The sequence below is a fragment of the Staurois parvus genome, unplaced genomic scaffold (assembly GCF_062004578.1).
Source record: "Staurois parvus isolate SC_StPar_1 unplaced genomic scaffold, SC_StPar_1.0 ptg000449l, whole genome shotgun sequence".
Lineage (NCBI taxonomy): Eukaryota > Metazoa > Chordata > Amphibia > Anura > Ranidae > Staurois > Staurois parvus.
The window spans coordinates 5455001-5471965 of NW_028318245.1; the positions used below are offsets into that span (position 1 = coordinate 5455001).

The window sequence follows — 16965 nt, forward strand, 5'->3', positions numbered from 1 at the left end:
AATGTGCTCTGAGCGTCATCTAAGTCACAACAATAGAAGAACACAGTCTGCTGAACATAATACTACACAAACATTAGATGTTGCCATGGTTTAATTGCACATAACATGTAAACATTGACAGTGCAGGGAGGAAAAAGTATGTGAACCTTTGGACTTAATAACTGGTTGACCCTCCTTTGGCAGCAATAACCTCAACCAAACGTTTCCTGTAGTTGCAGATCAGACCTGCACAACGATCTGGAGTCATTTTGGACCACTCCTCTTCACAAAACTGTTTCAGTGTAGCAATATTCTTGGGATGTCTGGTGTGAATCGCTCTCTTAAGGTCATGCCACAGCATTTCAATCGGGTTGAGGTCAGGACTCTGACTGGGCCACTCCAGAAGGTGTATTCTGTGCTGTTGCAGCCATTGTTTTGTTGAATTACTTGTATGCTTTGGGTCATTGTCCTGTTGCATCACCCATCCTCTGCGGAGCTTCAGTTGGTGGACAGATGGTTGTACGTTTTCCTGCAAAATGTCTTGATAAACTCTGGAATTCATTTTCCCATCAATGACAACAATCCGTCCAGGCCCTGAGGCAGCAAAGCAGCCCCAAACCATGATGCTCCCTCCGCCATGTTTCACAGTGGGGATGAGGTTTTGATGTTGGTGTGCTGTGCCTTTTTTTCTCCACACATAGTGTTGTGTGTTCTTCCCAAACAACTCAATCTTGGTTTCATCTGTCCACAGTATATTTTGCCAGTAGTGCTGTGGAACATCCAGGTGCTCTTTTGCAAACTTCAAATGTGCTGCAATATTCTTTTTGGACAGCAATGGCTTCCTCCGTGGTGTCCTCCCATGTACTCCATTCTTGTTTAATGTTTTCCTTATTGTAGATGTGTCAACAAAAATGTTAGCATGTGCCAGAGATTTCTGTAGGTCTTTAGCTGACACTCTGGGATTCTTCTTTACCTCATGCAGCATTCTGCGCTGTGCTCTTGCAGTCATTTTTACAGGACGACCATGCCTAGGGAGAGTAGCAACAGTGCTAAACGTTCTCCATTTGTAGACAGTCTGTCTTACCGTGGACACATGAACATCAAGGCTTTTGGAGATACTTTTGTAACCCTTTCCAGCTTCATGCAAGTCAACAATTCTGGATCGTAGGTCTTCTGAGAGCTCTTTTCTCCGAGGCATGGTTCACATCAGACAGTGCTTCTTGAAACCAGTAAACCCAAAACAGGTGAGTGTTTTTTAAGTGCAGGACAGCTGTCAGCAACACATCCAATATCATCACACTGATTGGAGTCAAGGTTGGCTCACTCCTGGCTCCAATTAGCTCTGGGAGAAGTCATTAAGCTAGGGCCTCACATACTTTTTCCTCCCTGCACTGTGAATGTTTACATGTTATGTGCAATAAACCATGGGGACATCTAATGTTTGTGTAGTATTATGTTCAGCAGACTGTGTTCTTCTATTGTTGTGACTTAGATGACGCTCAGAGCACATTTTATGCCCAATTCATGCAAAACTCCACGTAATCCCAAGGGGTTCACATACTTTTTCTTGCAACTGTATATGTGTGTGTGTATATATATATATATATATATGTGTGTGTGTATATATATATATGTGTGTGTGTATATATATATGTGTGTGTGTGTGTGAGAGAGAGAGAGAGAGAGAGAGAGAGAGAGAGAGAATAGGGCCAACATTGCAGTACTTCAAATATATGTCAATATATTTGGGAAGAATATTTTTAAAATATATTTTTCTTAAGGCAGGGTTGCATATGTTCAGTAGTGAGAAGTTCTGTGATAAAAATGCTGTTTTAGTCCAGAGTCATCTATCTGTAAGACACTTCCATACCTGGATGGTAAAGTATACTCTATGGAGGCCCGGGGTAGGGTATGGGCACCCCGGCTCAAAGGACAATCTGTGGTGAGCTCAGTGACAGGATCTTGAACACAAACCTGGACCTCTGTCCTGACCACATCCATAATTGTGGGCTCCAATAACCCTTTCCCAGCTATCACCTCATAGATACATCCAGTGTACACAGCACGACCAGCCACACCAAACTTACTCCATTCCTGTCCCGTTACCTCCTGATTTTTCTAACATCTCCTAAAGTATCTGTAAACCCAAACCTACCTGTCTGTAGATGTGGTGGCTGCATTAGTTTTCTTTTTTTTTTCCCCACACTTTTTTTCCTTTATTTTAACCTAGTAGTAACATCAGTGATTGTTGATCCAGCGAATATCCGATTGCCTCTGAGGGATCAGGAAGAGATTTTTTTGTTTCCCCCACTGAAGAATAATGGACCATTCTCTGTAGGGTTTTTGTTTGCTTTCTTCTTGATCAGTTTCTGTATGTGGAGGTTTTTTATTTATTTATTCTGTTGATTTAACTAAATTAATCTGCAATGGATGCTTGTAGTGAACAAGGATTTACTTCACACAACTGCAGATTGATCCCATGGGGAGAGCCATCAGACCCTCCAATCACCACGTAAGAGAACGTTTAAAATTTACAATAAAATATTCACTATGGAGAGTCAACCTCCAGGAGGAGAGAAATCCTATGAAAAAAACATTGATTGCCCTATTACTGTTTTTAGAAACATCATCAGTGTATCCACCCCACCACTAATGGAGGTGGAAATCTTGTACACCATCACTCCATTCCTCACTCAAAGAATGCAATCTTTTATTTGTAAATCAACAGAATGTCAATCCCAGTTATTCAACTGTCATGTTTCCAAAAATGTTCCCAACAAAAGAGGAGACGATACTGGACACCATATGAAAGGTCCATCTCCATTCCTCAATATAATGTCATGTTCCCAACAAATGAGGAGGAGATACTGGACACCATATGAAAGGTCCATCTCCATTCCTCAATATAATGTCATGTTCCCAACAAATGAGGAGATACTGGACACCATATGAAAGGTCCATCTCCATTCCTCAATATAACGTCATGTTCCCAACAAATGAGGAGGAGATACTGTATGCCATATAAAAGGTCCATCTGCATTCCTCAATATAACGTCATGTTCCCAACAAATGAGGAGGATATACTGGACACCATATGAAAGGTCCATCTCCATTCCTCAATATAACGTCATGTTCCCAACAAATGAGGACTAGATACTGGACACCATATGAAGGTCCATCTCTATTTCTCAATATAACGTCATGTTCGCAACAAGTGAGGAGGAGATACTGGACACCATATGAAAGGTCCATCTCCATTCCTCAATATAACGTCATGTTCCCAACAAATGAGGACATACTGTACACCATATGAAAGGTCCATCTCCATTCCTCAATATAACGTCATGTTCCCAACAAACGAGGAGATACTGTATACCATATGAAAGGTCCATCTCCATTCCATTTTGACAGTGTCTACAGTTTGATCTCCCCAGAGAGGGCACCTGCAGATGTGAAGGGAGGAGTCCAGTAAGTATGTCTAGTATCTCATCCATAGAGCCTCTACAACCTCCTCACAAAGTTAAAAAGAATATACTCCCTTCTTATCCCATCCACACACATGCATTCCAACAGCCTGTATGTTCTCATCAGAATCCACCAGACACATTTCTCACTCTCTGAGTGCTCTGGGGGCACTCAGCAAGGGGGAGGGGCCAGTAGTGCCGGCGGGGGACCCGAGAAAAGGACGACTGGGGCTGCTCTGTGCGAAGCCATTACAAAGAGCAGGTAAGTATGACATTTATTATTGTAAAGAAGAAAACAAAAAAACAAACAAGCCTTTAAAACCACTTTAACAGTGGTGCAAGGAAGTCGAGTTGATGGAGCAGGGAACTCAACGAGATGGCACAAGGAACTCAAAGGAGGAACAGAGAAATGGAGGGAAAGGAGCAGGGAACTCAGGGAATGGGTTTAGGATTTGTATCAAGATCCTCAGCACTTCTAATGAGTCAACTCACTCAACCACGAGGTTCTCCAGTGTTGTGGTGTCTGTGATCCAAAAATTCCTTAGAAAACATTCTGATGGTTCTGCTATGACCTATGTCATTTGTGGCATGGAAAATGACCATACATGGTAAAGCTGACAAAAGACAGCAAAAAATGTGATACCTATACAAACTAAACCTTAGTGGGTTCCCACCACTTTGGAGCTGCCAAATTGATGCTCTTGACACAACCTGGCTCGCTGACCATGCTCTCCCTTGCTTCTACATACCCGAACTTTTTTCTTTTGTTTTTTACGGAACACTTTTTTAATAAAGCTGTTTTAAACCTGCCAATGGACTCTTTTATACATCTGACACCTAAAGCTCCCTGATTACTTTTAGATATTGGATTCTAACAAGGCCAAAAGGTGTCCAGCAATGCCACTAGGTAATGACTTACACTAGGGAAAATAATTTTTTGATCCCCTGCAGATTTTGTACGTTTGCCCACTTACAAAGAAATGAAGGGTCTATAATTTTTTATAATAGGTGTATTTTAAATTATAGAGACAGAATATCAACCAAAAATCCAGAAAAAACAAATGATACAAATGCTATAAATTGAATTGCAGTTCAGTGAATAAAATAAGTATTTGATCCCCTACTAACCAACAATGATTCTGGCTCCTACAGATTGGATGTGTGCTCATGTGGTACACAGAGTAGTCCTGTCAATTTTAGAAGGTGCTCCTAATAACAACTCGTTATGTGTATAAAAGACACCTGTCATTGGCTCCTGCCTAAGCCCTCCGGATTTGAGCCCTATCATGCTTCAAAGTTTACGAACCTGGGATTCTGTTAAATATTCAGGTAATTTGATATCATCATTTCTACCTCTTTTGCCGATTACACATAATCCACTATTTCCACCAGGCATAGAACATCCCCCTTCTTTCTTTTGGTGGACCTCCCATGGCTTTGTCATTGTACATAATTTTCTGAACGCTCATACGTTTCCATCATGGGAATCTCTTTGAGAATCAAGGGGGGTCCCGCCACGGGAATATTATTGGTATTTGCAGTTGCGCCACTGGGTCATATCCTTCCGTTGTACCTCTACATATCCTTACCGCAAAACGCCCTTTGAACACGTCTGTCAGCATTCCCCAGGATCCCCTGGTCTCATTTCTGTAATTTATGCCTCTCTTAACAGTAGGTCCTCCTCACCACCCGTCTTATGTCTCTCAATGGGAAAGAGATCTGGGTGTCTCGATTGCGGCAGATGATTGGTGTAGGGCCTGGGGGATGGTGGCAAAATGTTCATTTAATACAGTCACTCTGGAGGCAGCCTACAAAGTTCTCCTGCGGTGGTACTGGGTCCCGGCTCAGGCTGCTCACTTTATTCCGACTGGCGGAGATAGGTGTTTCCGGAACTGTGGTCTACGTGGGGACGTATTGCACATTTGGTGGTCGTGCCCGCAATTGATAGGCTTCTGGTCTAGGGTGGCCCTCCTGCATTGCCCAATTTTGGGTCTGTCTAGGTCTCAGCAGAAATTGGCATCCTACCTATTTATTTTCAGCCAAACGTGCTAGAGCTAAAGCTTGGAGAACCCCTTCGGTTGTCTTCCAGGGGGTGAAGACCCGGATGAATGCTATGTTGATCAATGAACAGATGTCTAGCATTCTTCATGATTCTCATCCGAGATTCCTTAAGGTTTAGGAAGCTTGGATACGTTATTCCTTGCCATCCCTGCTTCCTACCAGTTATGGCCTCTTATAGTCACTGCCTGTGCTAGCCCTGGATCCGGGACTCTTCTAGTTTTCCTTTCCTCCATGTTTTCTGATTTTTTATTTTTTTTTCTCTTCTTCTTTCCTCTTTTTTTTCCGGTAATATGATGGGTTGCTGCTGCTATTATTTGGTTCGGCCTTTTGCAGTCCCTCCTTGATGTCATTGGACATTCCGCTATTTGGCTAATACAAGTCAGCAGGATATATCTAATTATGTGTTATTGTTCTGCTCTGCCCCTGCGTGGGCGTATCTTGAGCTTGTTGTATTCTTAAAACAAAACTTTCTTAATAAAAATATTGAAACAGAAAAGACACCTGTCAACAGAATCTCTTTCTTCCATTCAAAGCTCACCACCATGGGCAAGACCAAAGAGCTGTCAAAGGACATCAGGGACAAGATTGTGGACCTGCACAAGGCTGGAATGGGCTACAAGACCATCAGCAAAAAGCTTAGTGAGGAGACAACCGTTGGAGCGATTATTCGCAAATGAAAGAAATACAAACTAACAATCAATCGCCTTCGGTCTGGAGCTCCATGCAAGATTTCACCTCATGGGGTAAGGATGATCATGAGAAAAGTGAGGGATCAGCCCAGAGATACACGGGAGGAGCTTGTGAATGATCTCAAGGTAGTTGGGACCACAGTCATCAAACAAACCATTGGTAACTCAATACACCGCCATGGATTGAAACCCTGCAGCACCCGCAAGGTCCCCCTCCTCAAGAAGGTACACGTACAGGCCCGTCTGAAGTTTGCAAATGAACATCTAAATGATTCAGAGAAGGATTGCTGTGGTCAGACGAGACTAAAACTGAGCTCTTTGGCATTAACTTGACTCGTCATGTTTGGAGGAACAAAAATGCTATGACCCTAAAAAGACCATCCCTACAGTAAAGCACGGAGCTGGAAACATTATGTTTGGGGGCTGTTTCTCTGCTAAACGTACAGGCTGACTTTGCCACAATGAGGGGCCAAAGGACGGGGCCATGTATTGTAAAATCTTGGATGAGAACCTTCTTCCCTCAGCCAGAGCACTGAAGATGGGTTGTGGATGGGTCTTCCAGCATGACAATGACCTAAAATAATACCGCCAAGGCAACAAATGAGTGGCTTGAGAAGAAGCACATTAAGGTCCTGGAGTGGCCTATCCAGTCTCCAGACCTTAAACCTATATAAAATATATGGAGGGAGCTGAAACTTCAAGTTGCCAAGCAACAGCCAAGAAACCTTAGGGATTTAGAGAAGATCTGTACAGAAGAGAGGACCAAAATACCTCCTGAGATGTGTGCAAACCTGGGAACCAACTACAAGGAATATCTCACCTCTGTGCTCGCCAACAAGGGTTCCTCCACCAAGTACCAAGTCATGTTTTGCTTGGGGATCAAACACTTATTGTACTCCCTGAACTGCAACTCCATTTATAACATTTGTATCGTGTTTTTTCTGGATTTTGGTTGATATTCTGTCTCTATCATTTAAGATACACCTATGATACAAATTATAGACCCTTCATTTCTTTGTAAATGGCCAAATTTACAAAATCTGGTGGGGATAAAATCATTATTTCCCCGTTTGTATATTGATATCGGCAATTTTGCAACAATAAGACCCAATGAGAACAACAAAGAAGACGAAGCCTGGGACCAGACCGCAGCTGGAGTTGGGACACTTTTTGTTTATTACACTTTCTTCCACCAACGTGAGCCAAGAGCGGGTTAACGAGCGTGAACTTTCTGGTGTTTGATCAGATGGGTGGTTTGGGCGAAGGCCTTCCCACACTCCATACACATAAACGGTTTTTCCCCCGTATGAAGTCGTTTGTGTCTAATAAAATTTGACCTATCTATAAATTCCTTCCCGCACTCCGAGCAGGCGAAAGGCTTTTCCCCCGTGTGTATCCTCCGATGTCTGTTAAGATACGACTTGTCCAAGAACTCCTTGCCACAGTCGGAGCAGGTGAAGGGCGTCTGGCCGGTGTGTGCTGCCCTATGTCTCACCAGCGAGGACTTGTCCAGGAACCCAGCGCCACACTCAGTGCAGGAGAAAGGCATCTCCTCTGAATGCATTTTCTGATGACTACGGAGCAGCGACGACCAGGCGAACCGCTGTCCACACTCCGCGCACGAATATGGCTTCTCCCCCGTGTGAACCCTGTTGTGACTGCTGAGGTCAGTCTTTGTGATGAAACCTTTCCCGCACTCCGCGCAGGTAAACGGTGCCTCGCCAGCGTGAATTTTCTTGTGAGCGAGCAGCCGCGACCTCTCCTTAAAACACTTCCCACACTCGACACAAGGAAAAGTCACGCCTTCGTGGTTTCTCTGGTGAGCGCGGAGGTGGGAGGACCACGCGAAACACTGGCCGCACTCCAAACACACGTAAGGTCTCTCACCCGTGTGCATCCTGCGGTGCTGCAAAAGCTTAGACCGGAAGGGGAAATGTTTGCCGCAGTCCACACACTCAAACTTCATCTCCCCAGAGTGAGTCAGCTGATGCCTGTCGAGAGAAGCCTGACTTGCAAAACACCTCCCGCACTCCGCACAAGAATACGGCTTCTCTACAGCGGTCTTCTGTCCAAGACTGGATTCTTGCCCCAAGTCTTTGCCACAAGCGCAGCACAAAAACTGATTCTTGCCTGTCAAGACGAGCTCTGTTTTTGCTGTGAAACATTTCCCGCACATGGAACAAATGAAGGGACCCTCACCAGTGTGAGTTTCATGGTGTGAGATAAGAGCGGACAATCCTGAAAAACACTTTCCACATTCTGAACAGGAAAACGTGTCCAGCGCCGATTGACCAGGACAAGGTTCCTCGGGGTTACGGTGATCCGGTCCTCTTCCTAAAGAGTTGTGAGTGACGGCATTCTGTTTACAGACCGAAGATGAAAAAGTTCTCCTTTTCTGTGGTTTTCTAATGACTTTTCTGCCTGTAAGCAAGAGGGAAAAAAAAACAGAATTATGGAGAAAGCCATGACAGAATAGTGGAGGCCAAAAAGGCATCATTTACAGTGGGGATCGAACGTTTGGGCACCCCAGCTAAACATTTGTATTAATGTGCATAAAGAAACCAAGAAAAGATGGAAAAATCTCCAAAAGGCATCAAATTACAGATTAGACATTCTTATAATATGTCAACAAAAGTTAGATTTTATTTCCATCATTTACACTTTCAAAATAACAGAAAACAAAAAAATGGCGTCTGCAAAAGTTTGGGCACCTTGCGGAGTTAATATCTTGTACTGCCCCCTTTGGCAAGTATCACAGCTTGTAAACGCTTTTTGTAGCCAGCCAAGAGTCTTTCCATTCTTGTTTGAGGTATCTTTGCCCATTCTTCCTTACAAAAGTCTTCCAGTTCTTTGAGATTTCTGGGCTGTCTGTCACGCACTGCTCTTTTAAGGTCTATCCATAGATTTTCAATTATGTTGAGGTCAGGAGATTGTGAAGGCCATGGCAAAACCTTCAGTTTACGCCTCTTGATGTAATCCCCCGTGGATTTCGAGGTGTGTTTAGGATCATTATCCATTTGTAGAAGCCATCCTCTCTTTACCTTCAGCTTTTTCACAGATGGCATCAAGTTACCATGCAAAATTTGCTGAAATTTTATTGAATCCATTTTTCCTTCTACTCGTGAGATGTTCCCTGTGCCACTGGCTGCAACACAACCCCAAAGCATGATTGATCCAACCCCATGCTTAACAGTTGGACAGAGGTTCTTTTCATTAAATTCTGTGCCCCTTCTTCTCCAAACGTACCTTTGCTCATTCCGGCCAAAAAGTTCAATTTTAACCTCATCGGTCCACAGAACTTGTTTCCAAAATGCATCAGGCTTGTCTATATGTTCATTTGCAAAGTTCAAACGGTGATTTTTGTGGTGAGGACGTAGAAGAGGTTTTCTTCTGATGACTCTTCCATGAAGACCATATTTGTACAAGTATCTCTTTATAGTGGAATAGTGTACCACAACTCCAGTGTCTGCCAGATCTTTCTGGAGGCAGTCAAACGTGGGTTTTGAATTGTTTTTCTCACAATCCTGTGAGCTGTTCTGTCTGATATTTTTCTTGGTCTTCCAGATCTTGCATTAACTTCCACTGTTCCTGATGACTGCCATTTCTTAATTACATTCCGAACAGAGGATATTGACATCTGAAAATGCTTTGCTATCTTCTTATAGCCTTCTCCAGCTTTGTGAGCGTCAACTATTTTCAGTTTCAGTTTTCTAGACAACTGCTTAGAAGAACCCATGGTGCTGATTGTTGGGGCAAGGTCAGATGAGTCTGGGCATTTAAAACCTTTGAGATTGACATCACCTGGTCTGCCCAGACGATGATTGAGAACAATCCATGACACTGGCAGGTCTCAGCTTGGCAAAGGGGGCAGTGCATGCTATAAATTCTGCAGGGTGCCCAAACTTTTGCAGACGCCATTTTTTCGTTTTCTGTTATTTTGAAAGTGTAAATGATGGAAATAAAATCTAACTTTTGTTGACATGTTATAAGAATGTCTAATCTGTAATTTGATGCCTTTTGGAGATTTTTCCATCTTTCCTTGGCTTCTTTATGCACATTAATACAAATTTTTAGCTGGGGTGCCCAAACTTTCGATCCCCACTGTACATATCAGGTCAGTTGACATGTGACCTCTGATCTCCATGGTATCTGTGGTACCTAAAAGCTGAAGGCTACATCACCTTCACCTAGACAAGGAATGAGGAAGTGGGGAAAGTGACTATCTGCAAAAAAAGATGGCAGGTGAGGATTCAAATGATGCGAAGTGTTCATTTTGAGTGAAGGTCTGCTTTAAGCGAACCCATTGCTCTACCCTGAATGGACAGGTTCGCTCTGAAGGAAGGGATGCTGGAGGACCTTTCCATTGTGGTATTTTTTGCACAGGCCACTGAGACCAGATTTTCCTACCTGTCTTCTACTGTTCAGCTTCATCAGGACAAAACCAACCCAATGGACGATCCTGAGAAGAGGTAACATAACGCAAAAGCTATACCTCAACCATATCCGCATTAAGGTCCCGGAAACAGACCGTCCCTGAGGCTTAGATGCCAGGCCCTGAAATGGCAGTTCTGAAACAGCCAAAAGCCATTTTTTAGGCCTTCTGCTAATGGAGAGACTAGTTGTGGAGACGATTGTGGCCTGGTGGCTAGGAAAAGGGTCCCAGGTTTCTTCCAGAGTCTTACTTATATACACCGACCTCAGCCGTACCATCATGACCACTGACAGGTAAAGTGAATAACATTGATTTTCTCATTCCAAGTGGGTGGGATCTATTAAGCAGGAAGTGAACATGTTGTCCCTGAAGTAGATGTAATTAAAGCAAGAAAAAAAAATGGGTGAGCATAAGGATTTGAATAAGTTGGACAAGGGACAAGTTGTAATGGCTAGACAGCTAGGTCAGAGCAACTCCAAAACTGCAGCTCTTGTGGGATGTTCTTGGTCTGCAGTGGTCAGGACTGACCAAAAGTGTTCTGAGAATGGAGAACTGGTCAACCAGAGACAGGGTCATGGGTGGACAAGGCTCACCGATGGAGGTGGGGAGGGAAGGCTTACCGATGGAGGTGGGGAGGGAAGGCTTACCGATGGAGGTGGGGAGGGAAGGCTCACCGACGAAGGTGGGGAGGGAAGGCTCACCTGTGGAGGTGGGGAGGGAAGGCTCATCGATGGAGGTGGAGAGGGAAGGCTCATCGATGGAGGTTGGGAGGGACGGCTCACTGATGGAGGTGAGGAGGGAAGGCTCACTGATGGAGGTAGGGAGGGAAGGCTCATTAATGGAGGTGGGGGGAAGGAAGGCTCATTGATGGAGGTGGGGGGGGGAAGGCCCATTGATGGAAGTGGGGCGAGGGAAGGCTCATTGATGGAAGTGGGGCGAAGGAAGGCTCATTGATGGAGGTGGGGGAGGGAAGGCTTATTGATGGAAATGGGCAGGGAAGGCTCACTGATGTACATGAGGACGAAAGGCTGGCCTGTGTAGTCCAATCCAATAGAAGAGCTACTTGAGCTAAAATTGTTGAAAAATGCAATGCTGGTTCTGACAGAAAGGTGTCGGAACACACAGATCATCGCAGTTTGTTGTGTATGGGGCTCTGAAGTCGCAACCTGGTCAGGGTGCCTATGCTGATCCGTGTCCACAGCCAAAAATGCCTACAATGAGCACGTGAGCATCAGAACTGGACCACGGAGCAATGGAAGAAGGTGGCCTGGTCTGATGAGTTTGAGGAATGGTTTGAGGAACACAATGAGGTATTGATCTGGCCTTCAAATTCTCCAGATCTCAATCCAAATCAGCAACTGTTGGATGTGCTGGAAAAATAAGTCCGATCCATGGAGGCCCACCTCACAACTTACAGGACTTAAAGGTGGGTTGGTGCCAGATACCACAGCATACCTTCCGAGGTCTAGTGGAGTCCATGCCTTAACGGGTTATGGCGGGTGGTCATAATGTTATGGCTGTTTGGTGTATATGTTATGCTGATTGTTAAGCAAGCTTATCTTCTCCCTTTTAGGAACCCACAACAATAATAGGTGGTTATCTGTGGTAGATGGGAAGGTGGGTTACATCTCTGGATCAGCAACACACAACTGAATAATGTGTGTCAGACATTTGGGATCTGATAAGGTCTGAAGGCTCGGACCAGATGAGCACATGGCATCCTCACTGCTGTCTGCTGACAGAAGAAGGGGAGCAAGGAACTTTTGTAGAGACAGAATCTTCTCTCAATGTCATGTTTATTACTCACGTGTCCTGATCTCTGTAGGAAAGTCCTTTTCCTCCTTCACCACCACCGGGATTATGATCTCCTCCTCTTCTGATTCCTCTTTTACCATAACATTGATGTCCCTCCGGTTTTCAGTCTAAAAGTTTAGAAAATGTAAACATAAATATTAGACTAATGCACTATATACCTGCTAAATGCTACTGTGGTCCGTAAATCCACCTACCCGATGATGGTGAGGGATGGTGTGACCTTCCTGTGTGGGATCCCAGGAATGCAGAGGACGGGGACATCTCTCTGGTGGATTCTCATTACTGGATCCATCTACCTGATGATGGTGGGGGATGATGTGACCTTCCGGTGCGGAATCCTGGGAATACTGAGGATAGGGACATCTCTCTGGGGGGTTCCCATTACTGGATCCATCTACTTGATGATGGTGGGGAATGGTGTGACCTTCCTGTGTGGAATCCCGGGAATACAGAGGACGGGGACATCTCTCTGGTGGGTTCACATTACTGGATCTATCTGTAGGAAACACACACACTGACTGAATCCATTGTTTCTATGTGTTTATCAGATGATGGGGGATCTAGGTGGACCCTCCGTACTGCTCTCTCCTTTACAATAAAATCTCCTCTTACCCGGTGATGTGAGGGGCGGCTGATTGTCCATCATGACCTCCTTGTAGAGGTCCTTGTGTCCTAAATACTCCCACTCCTCCATGGAGAAATAGACAGTGACATCCTGACACACACAATGGTACAATCACCATCCAGACACATCCCTTGTCAGCAGATCAATGATCTTCTGGGTGACTTCTAGAATGGTCTTCTTTAAGGAAGTGGAATGGAGGCACTGTGATGTGGACGGCTCCTGCTTAGGATCTTGGGTGCTTGAGGTCACCTCTTTTTTTGTCTCCTCTTTTTTTTAAACCTGTGTATGGAGAATTCCAAATGAAGAAAATGTAGATCATAGAATTGCCATGTTCAGATTTCAAAGAAATCAGCTACTGTCCATGTAATGCTCTTCTATGATAGGATGTAGAGGTGTTCAACATGTTACATAAGTAATAAAATACAGTTGAACTTTTCCTCTGTCACCAGCTAAGCTGCAGCTGACTGAAGCTATGATGGTCCTGGTCTGGCTAAAGCTGTGACTCCAGAAGTCGTGGCCATAATAGGGCTATAACCAAAGATCATGATCCTAAGTATGGTGGCTTAGATCAGGCTAGGAGTGTGCTGGTTGTAGTTCTAGCAATGGTGGGCATGATCTAGCTAGACTTGCCCAAACCTAAGTACTAAATATGGTGACCCTGATCTGGCCAATTTTGTGTTGCTTGTAACTCCAACAATGAAGGTCATGCTCTAACTGTCCCTGTTCCCAGGCCTGTCTGTCTAGTTAGACTTTCCCTGGTTAAAGTTTTATCTATGGTGGACTAAATCTGACCAAATTTGTGTAGGCTGTAATTCAAAGATGGTGACCATGATCCAACTAGAGTTGTCTGGTCGCGGCCTATGTGTGGTGGCCCTCCTCTGCTTAGGGTTGGATTTCTTGAAGCTCCAACATGATAGCCATGATCTAGCCAGACCTATCCAAGTCACAACACTAAGTAAGGCTCCCTGATCTGGCCAGGGTTGTGATGGTAGTGACGAAAACCAATAAAGGCACATAGCTAGACTTCCCTTGGTTACAGCCTTATCTAAGGTGGACCAACTCTGGCCAGAGTTGTGTTGGCTGTAACTCAAACGATGGTGGCTATGATCCAACTAGAGCTGTCTGGTCACAGCCTATGTATGGTGACCCTTGTCTGCTTAGGACTGGGTTGCTTGTGACTCCAACAATGATAGCCATGATCTACCTAGAACTGGCCAAGTCACAGCACTAAGTATGGTTCCCCTAATCTGGCAAGAGTTGTGATGGTCGTACCTCCAACAATGAAGGCCATGATCTAACCGGTCCTGTTCCCAGGCCCATATGCATAGTAGCTAGACTTCCCCTGCTTACAGCCTTATCTAAGGTGGACCAACTCTGGCCAGAGTTGTGTTGGCTGTAACTCAAATGATGGTGACCATGACCCTACTAGAGTTGTCTGGTCATGGCCTATGTATGGTGGCCCTCCTCTGCTTGCAGTTGGATTTCTTGAAGCTCCAACAATGATGGACATGATCAAGCCAGACCTACCCAAATTACAACACTAACTATGGTTCCCCTGATCTGGCCAGAGTTGTGATGGTTGTAACTCCAACAATGAAGGCCATGATCTAACTGGTCCCGTTTCCAGGCCCATCCTCATAGCTAGACTTCCCCTGTTTACAGCCTTATCTAAGGTGGACCAACTCTGGCCAGGGTTGTGTTGAATGTAACTCTAACAAGAACGGTTGTGATGCAATCAGTCCTGTTCCCAGGCCTATCTATAAAAGACCAGACCTGGGATGTTGCTGTAGTCTTGACTCTGACAGCTCTGGATTGGCTCCTGCTGGTAAAATAGTTCAGTATATCTCTGATCTTCTGGCTCCGAGACCTCAGCTGATTGGCAGACAGGAGCAGTGACATCACCATCACTAGTGCCAGTCACACAGAGGACTGTATAACAGAACCAATATATCTAAGGAAATGAGGAAGACGCGTTGCTGTGATCTCCCTTCCTCCAACTGGAAAAATGTGAGACAGCCTGTAGTCAAAGTGTAGGGAGTAGATTGAGCTGATATGGCCGTCCCGCCATACTTTTGCCACCGTTGTCCACCTGTTGACTGTGTTCCACCACAATGACTCTGACCTCAGTTTAAAGATCTCCTTCTCCCTATCAAGCCACGCCCACCAATCTCCTGATAGCTTGGACTTACGTCTAGTTGTAGTATATCTGCCTCCCTGCCTCTCCATTTTGTGGCTCCAGTAAGCCAGACCATGAGGCAGACCCCGTGAGATGATCAAACATGAGCACTTCCATGTTTCTCCCTGGATGAGAATTTTGTTCTTCCTGCCCCCTGTGCCGTAGGGTCCCCAGAGAGCCCTACGGCACACCTGCGCTTTTGTCGGCTTCTCTGGCCACCTGCATGTGGGCGAGGTTTCCAGCGCAAAGACTACTGCCAGGAAAGTCCACGAAATTTCATTTTTTGTGCACGCGCGGAGATTCACCTGCACAGAGGTGCCGATGGGCTCTTTGGGGACCAGAAGGACAAGCACAACCCATGGGCACATTCTGTGCATGCGCCATAACGGTGGTGCCCAAGGGGGGTGGAGCCACCCAGAAGGAGTAATGAAGTTCTGCTTTAATATAAATCTCCTCCACCCATAATAGACCCCAATGCCCAGCTCCATCGTTCCCTGACGAGGTGAATACGGCGCTGTACGCAGGAGGCAAAAAGAACTCCGACTAACCACAGCGGGAATAATAATCAGGACATTTCCAGGGACAGATCCCCCAGCATTCCTGGGACTGGAACACTGACAGGTAACACTGCAGGGGATTGATTTTTTAGGGACAGCCCCACACTATAGAGACCTGTCCCTGGAAAGGAGATAAAATCTCCCCAACTCCACCCACAATGAGGACAATACACTCACCAACCTCCCCTATGCTCAGTCCTGCAGCACAGGAAATATCTGCACCACTTCCGGTGCTGAGCTCCCCACTTCCGGCCGGCTCTGGCAGCCATGATGGTGGTGTCGGGGGCCGTGGAACGCACAGACCGGAAGTGAAGGAAGCGGGGAGCCCGGGGACCTCAAAGAAGGTGGAAAGGGTGTCTCCCCTGTGGGGGGGGGGGGTAAGGTGTGTAGGAAGGGCGGGCTCTTATGAGGGGTTGGCCTATTAGACGTCAACTTATGGCACCCAGATAGCGATCTTGGTTTCGGGCCAAAGTCCATGGCAGGTCCGAACAAGTGTGGGCGAGACTCTAGCCTTTTCCTTCCTATGCGTTCCACCAACCCCCTACTTCCCGTACGTGCGGTTCACCAATCCCTACTTCCTGATTGTGCGTTCCACCAACCCCCTACTTGTGCGCTCCACTGAGCTTGCTGCGTTCTACAAGAGCACCACCGTGTGGTTACATTTAGGACTGCAGTTTCGGCATTTACCCATAGGACATCTGGTGGTCATCTCTAGAATTGCACAGATTTGAAGCGCACCACCTGGTGAAAAATCATAACAACTGCAGTAACCAATGCGCTGCCGTGTGGCCATGCTTTGAAATGCAGTTACTAATATTTTATCACGTTGTGCCGCATTGTAGTGAATATCAGAACTACAGCCGTAATTATTAGCATGAGAGCTGTGTGGTCATTGCTGAGAACTGCAGCTCGTAATATTACCTGTGCTGAACCACAGAATTGCAGCCAAAATTACTCATTTTGCAAAGGCGCCACAGTGTGGTCAATGTTAGAACTGAACTCATTTAGTATTACTACTATTATTATTACTACTATTATTATTCCTACTACTATTATTATTACTATTACTAATATTATTACTATTATTATTACTGTTGTTATTATCACTATTATTATTATTATTACTACTATTATTACTATTTCTGTTGTTATTATTATTACTACTAT

At 45.1% G+C, this 16965-nt stretch overlaps 2 protein-coding genes across 4 annotated transcripts in view; one reads left to right on the forward strand and one right to left on the reverse strand.

Moving 5' to 3' along the window:
• The window catches only part of LOC149453441 (uncharacterized), a 283142-nt gene that overhangs the window by 14344 nt on the left and 251833 nt on the right, over positions 1–16965 (forward strand). The window lies entirely within an intron of this gene.
• Positions 7347–16078, reverse strand: LOC149453442 (uncharacterized). Of its 3 annotated transcripts, none has more exons than XM_089688413.1 (5): positions 15976–16078; positions 13053–13344; positions 12635–12932; positions 12433–12547; positions 7347–8614 (listed from the first exon to the last, which is right to left on the reverse strand). In XM_089688413.1, the coding sequence occupies exons 2-5, from the start codon at positions 13181–13183 to the stop codon at positions 7407–7409; spliced, it is 1752 nt and encodes a 583-aa protein (XP_089544539.1). In that variant the 5' UTR covers positions 13184–13344; positions 15976–16078; the 3' UTR covers positions 7347–7406. The 3 variants fall into 3 exon arrangements, with proteins under 3 accessions (XP_089544539.1, XP_089544541.1, XP_089544540.1); XM_089688415.1 differs by having other exon boundaries at positions 12635–12936; XM_089688414.1 differs by having other exon boundaries at positions 15980–16077.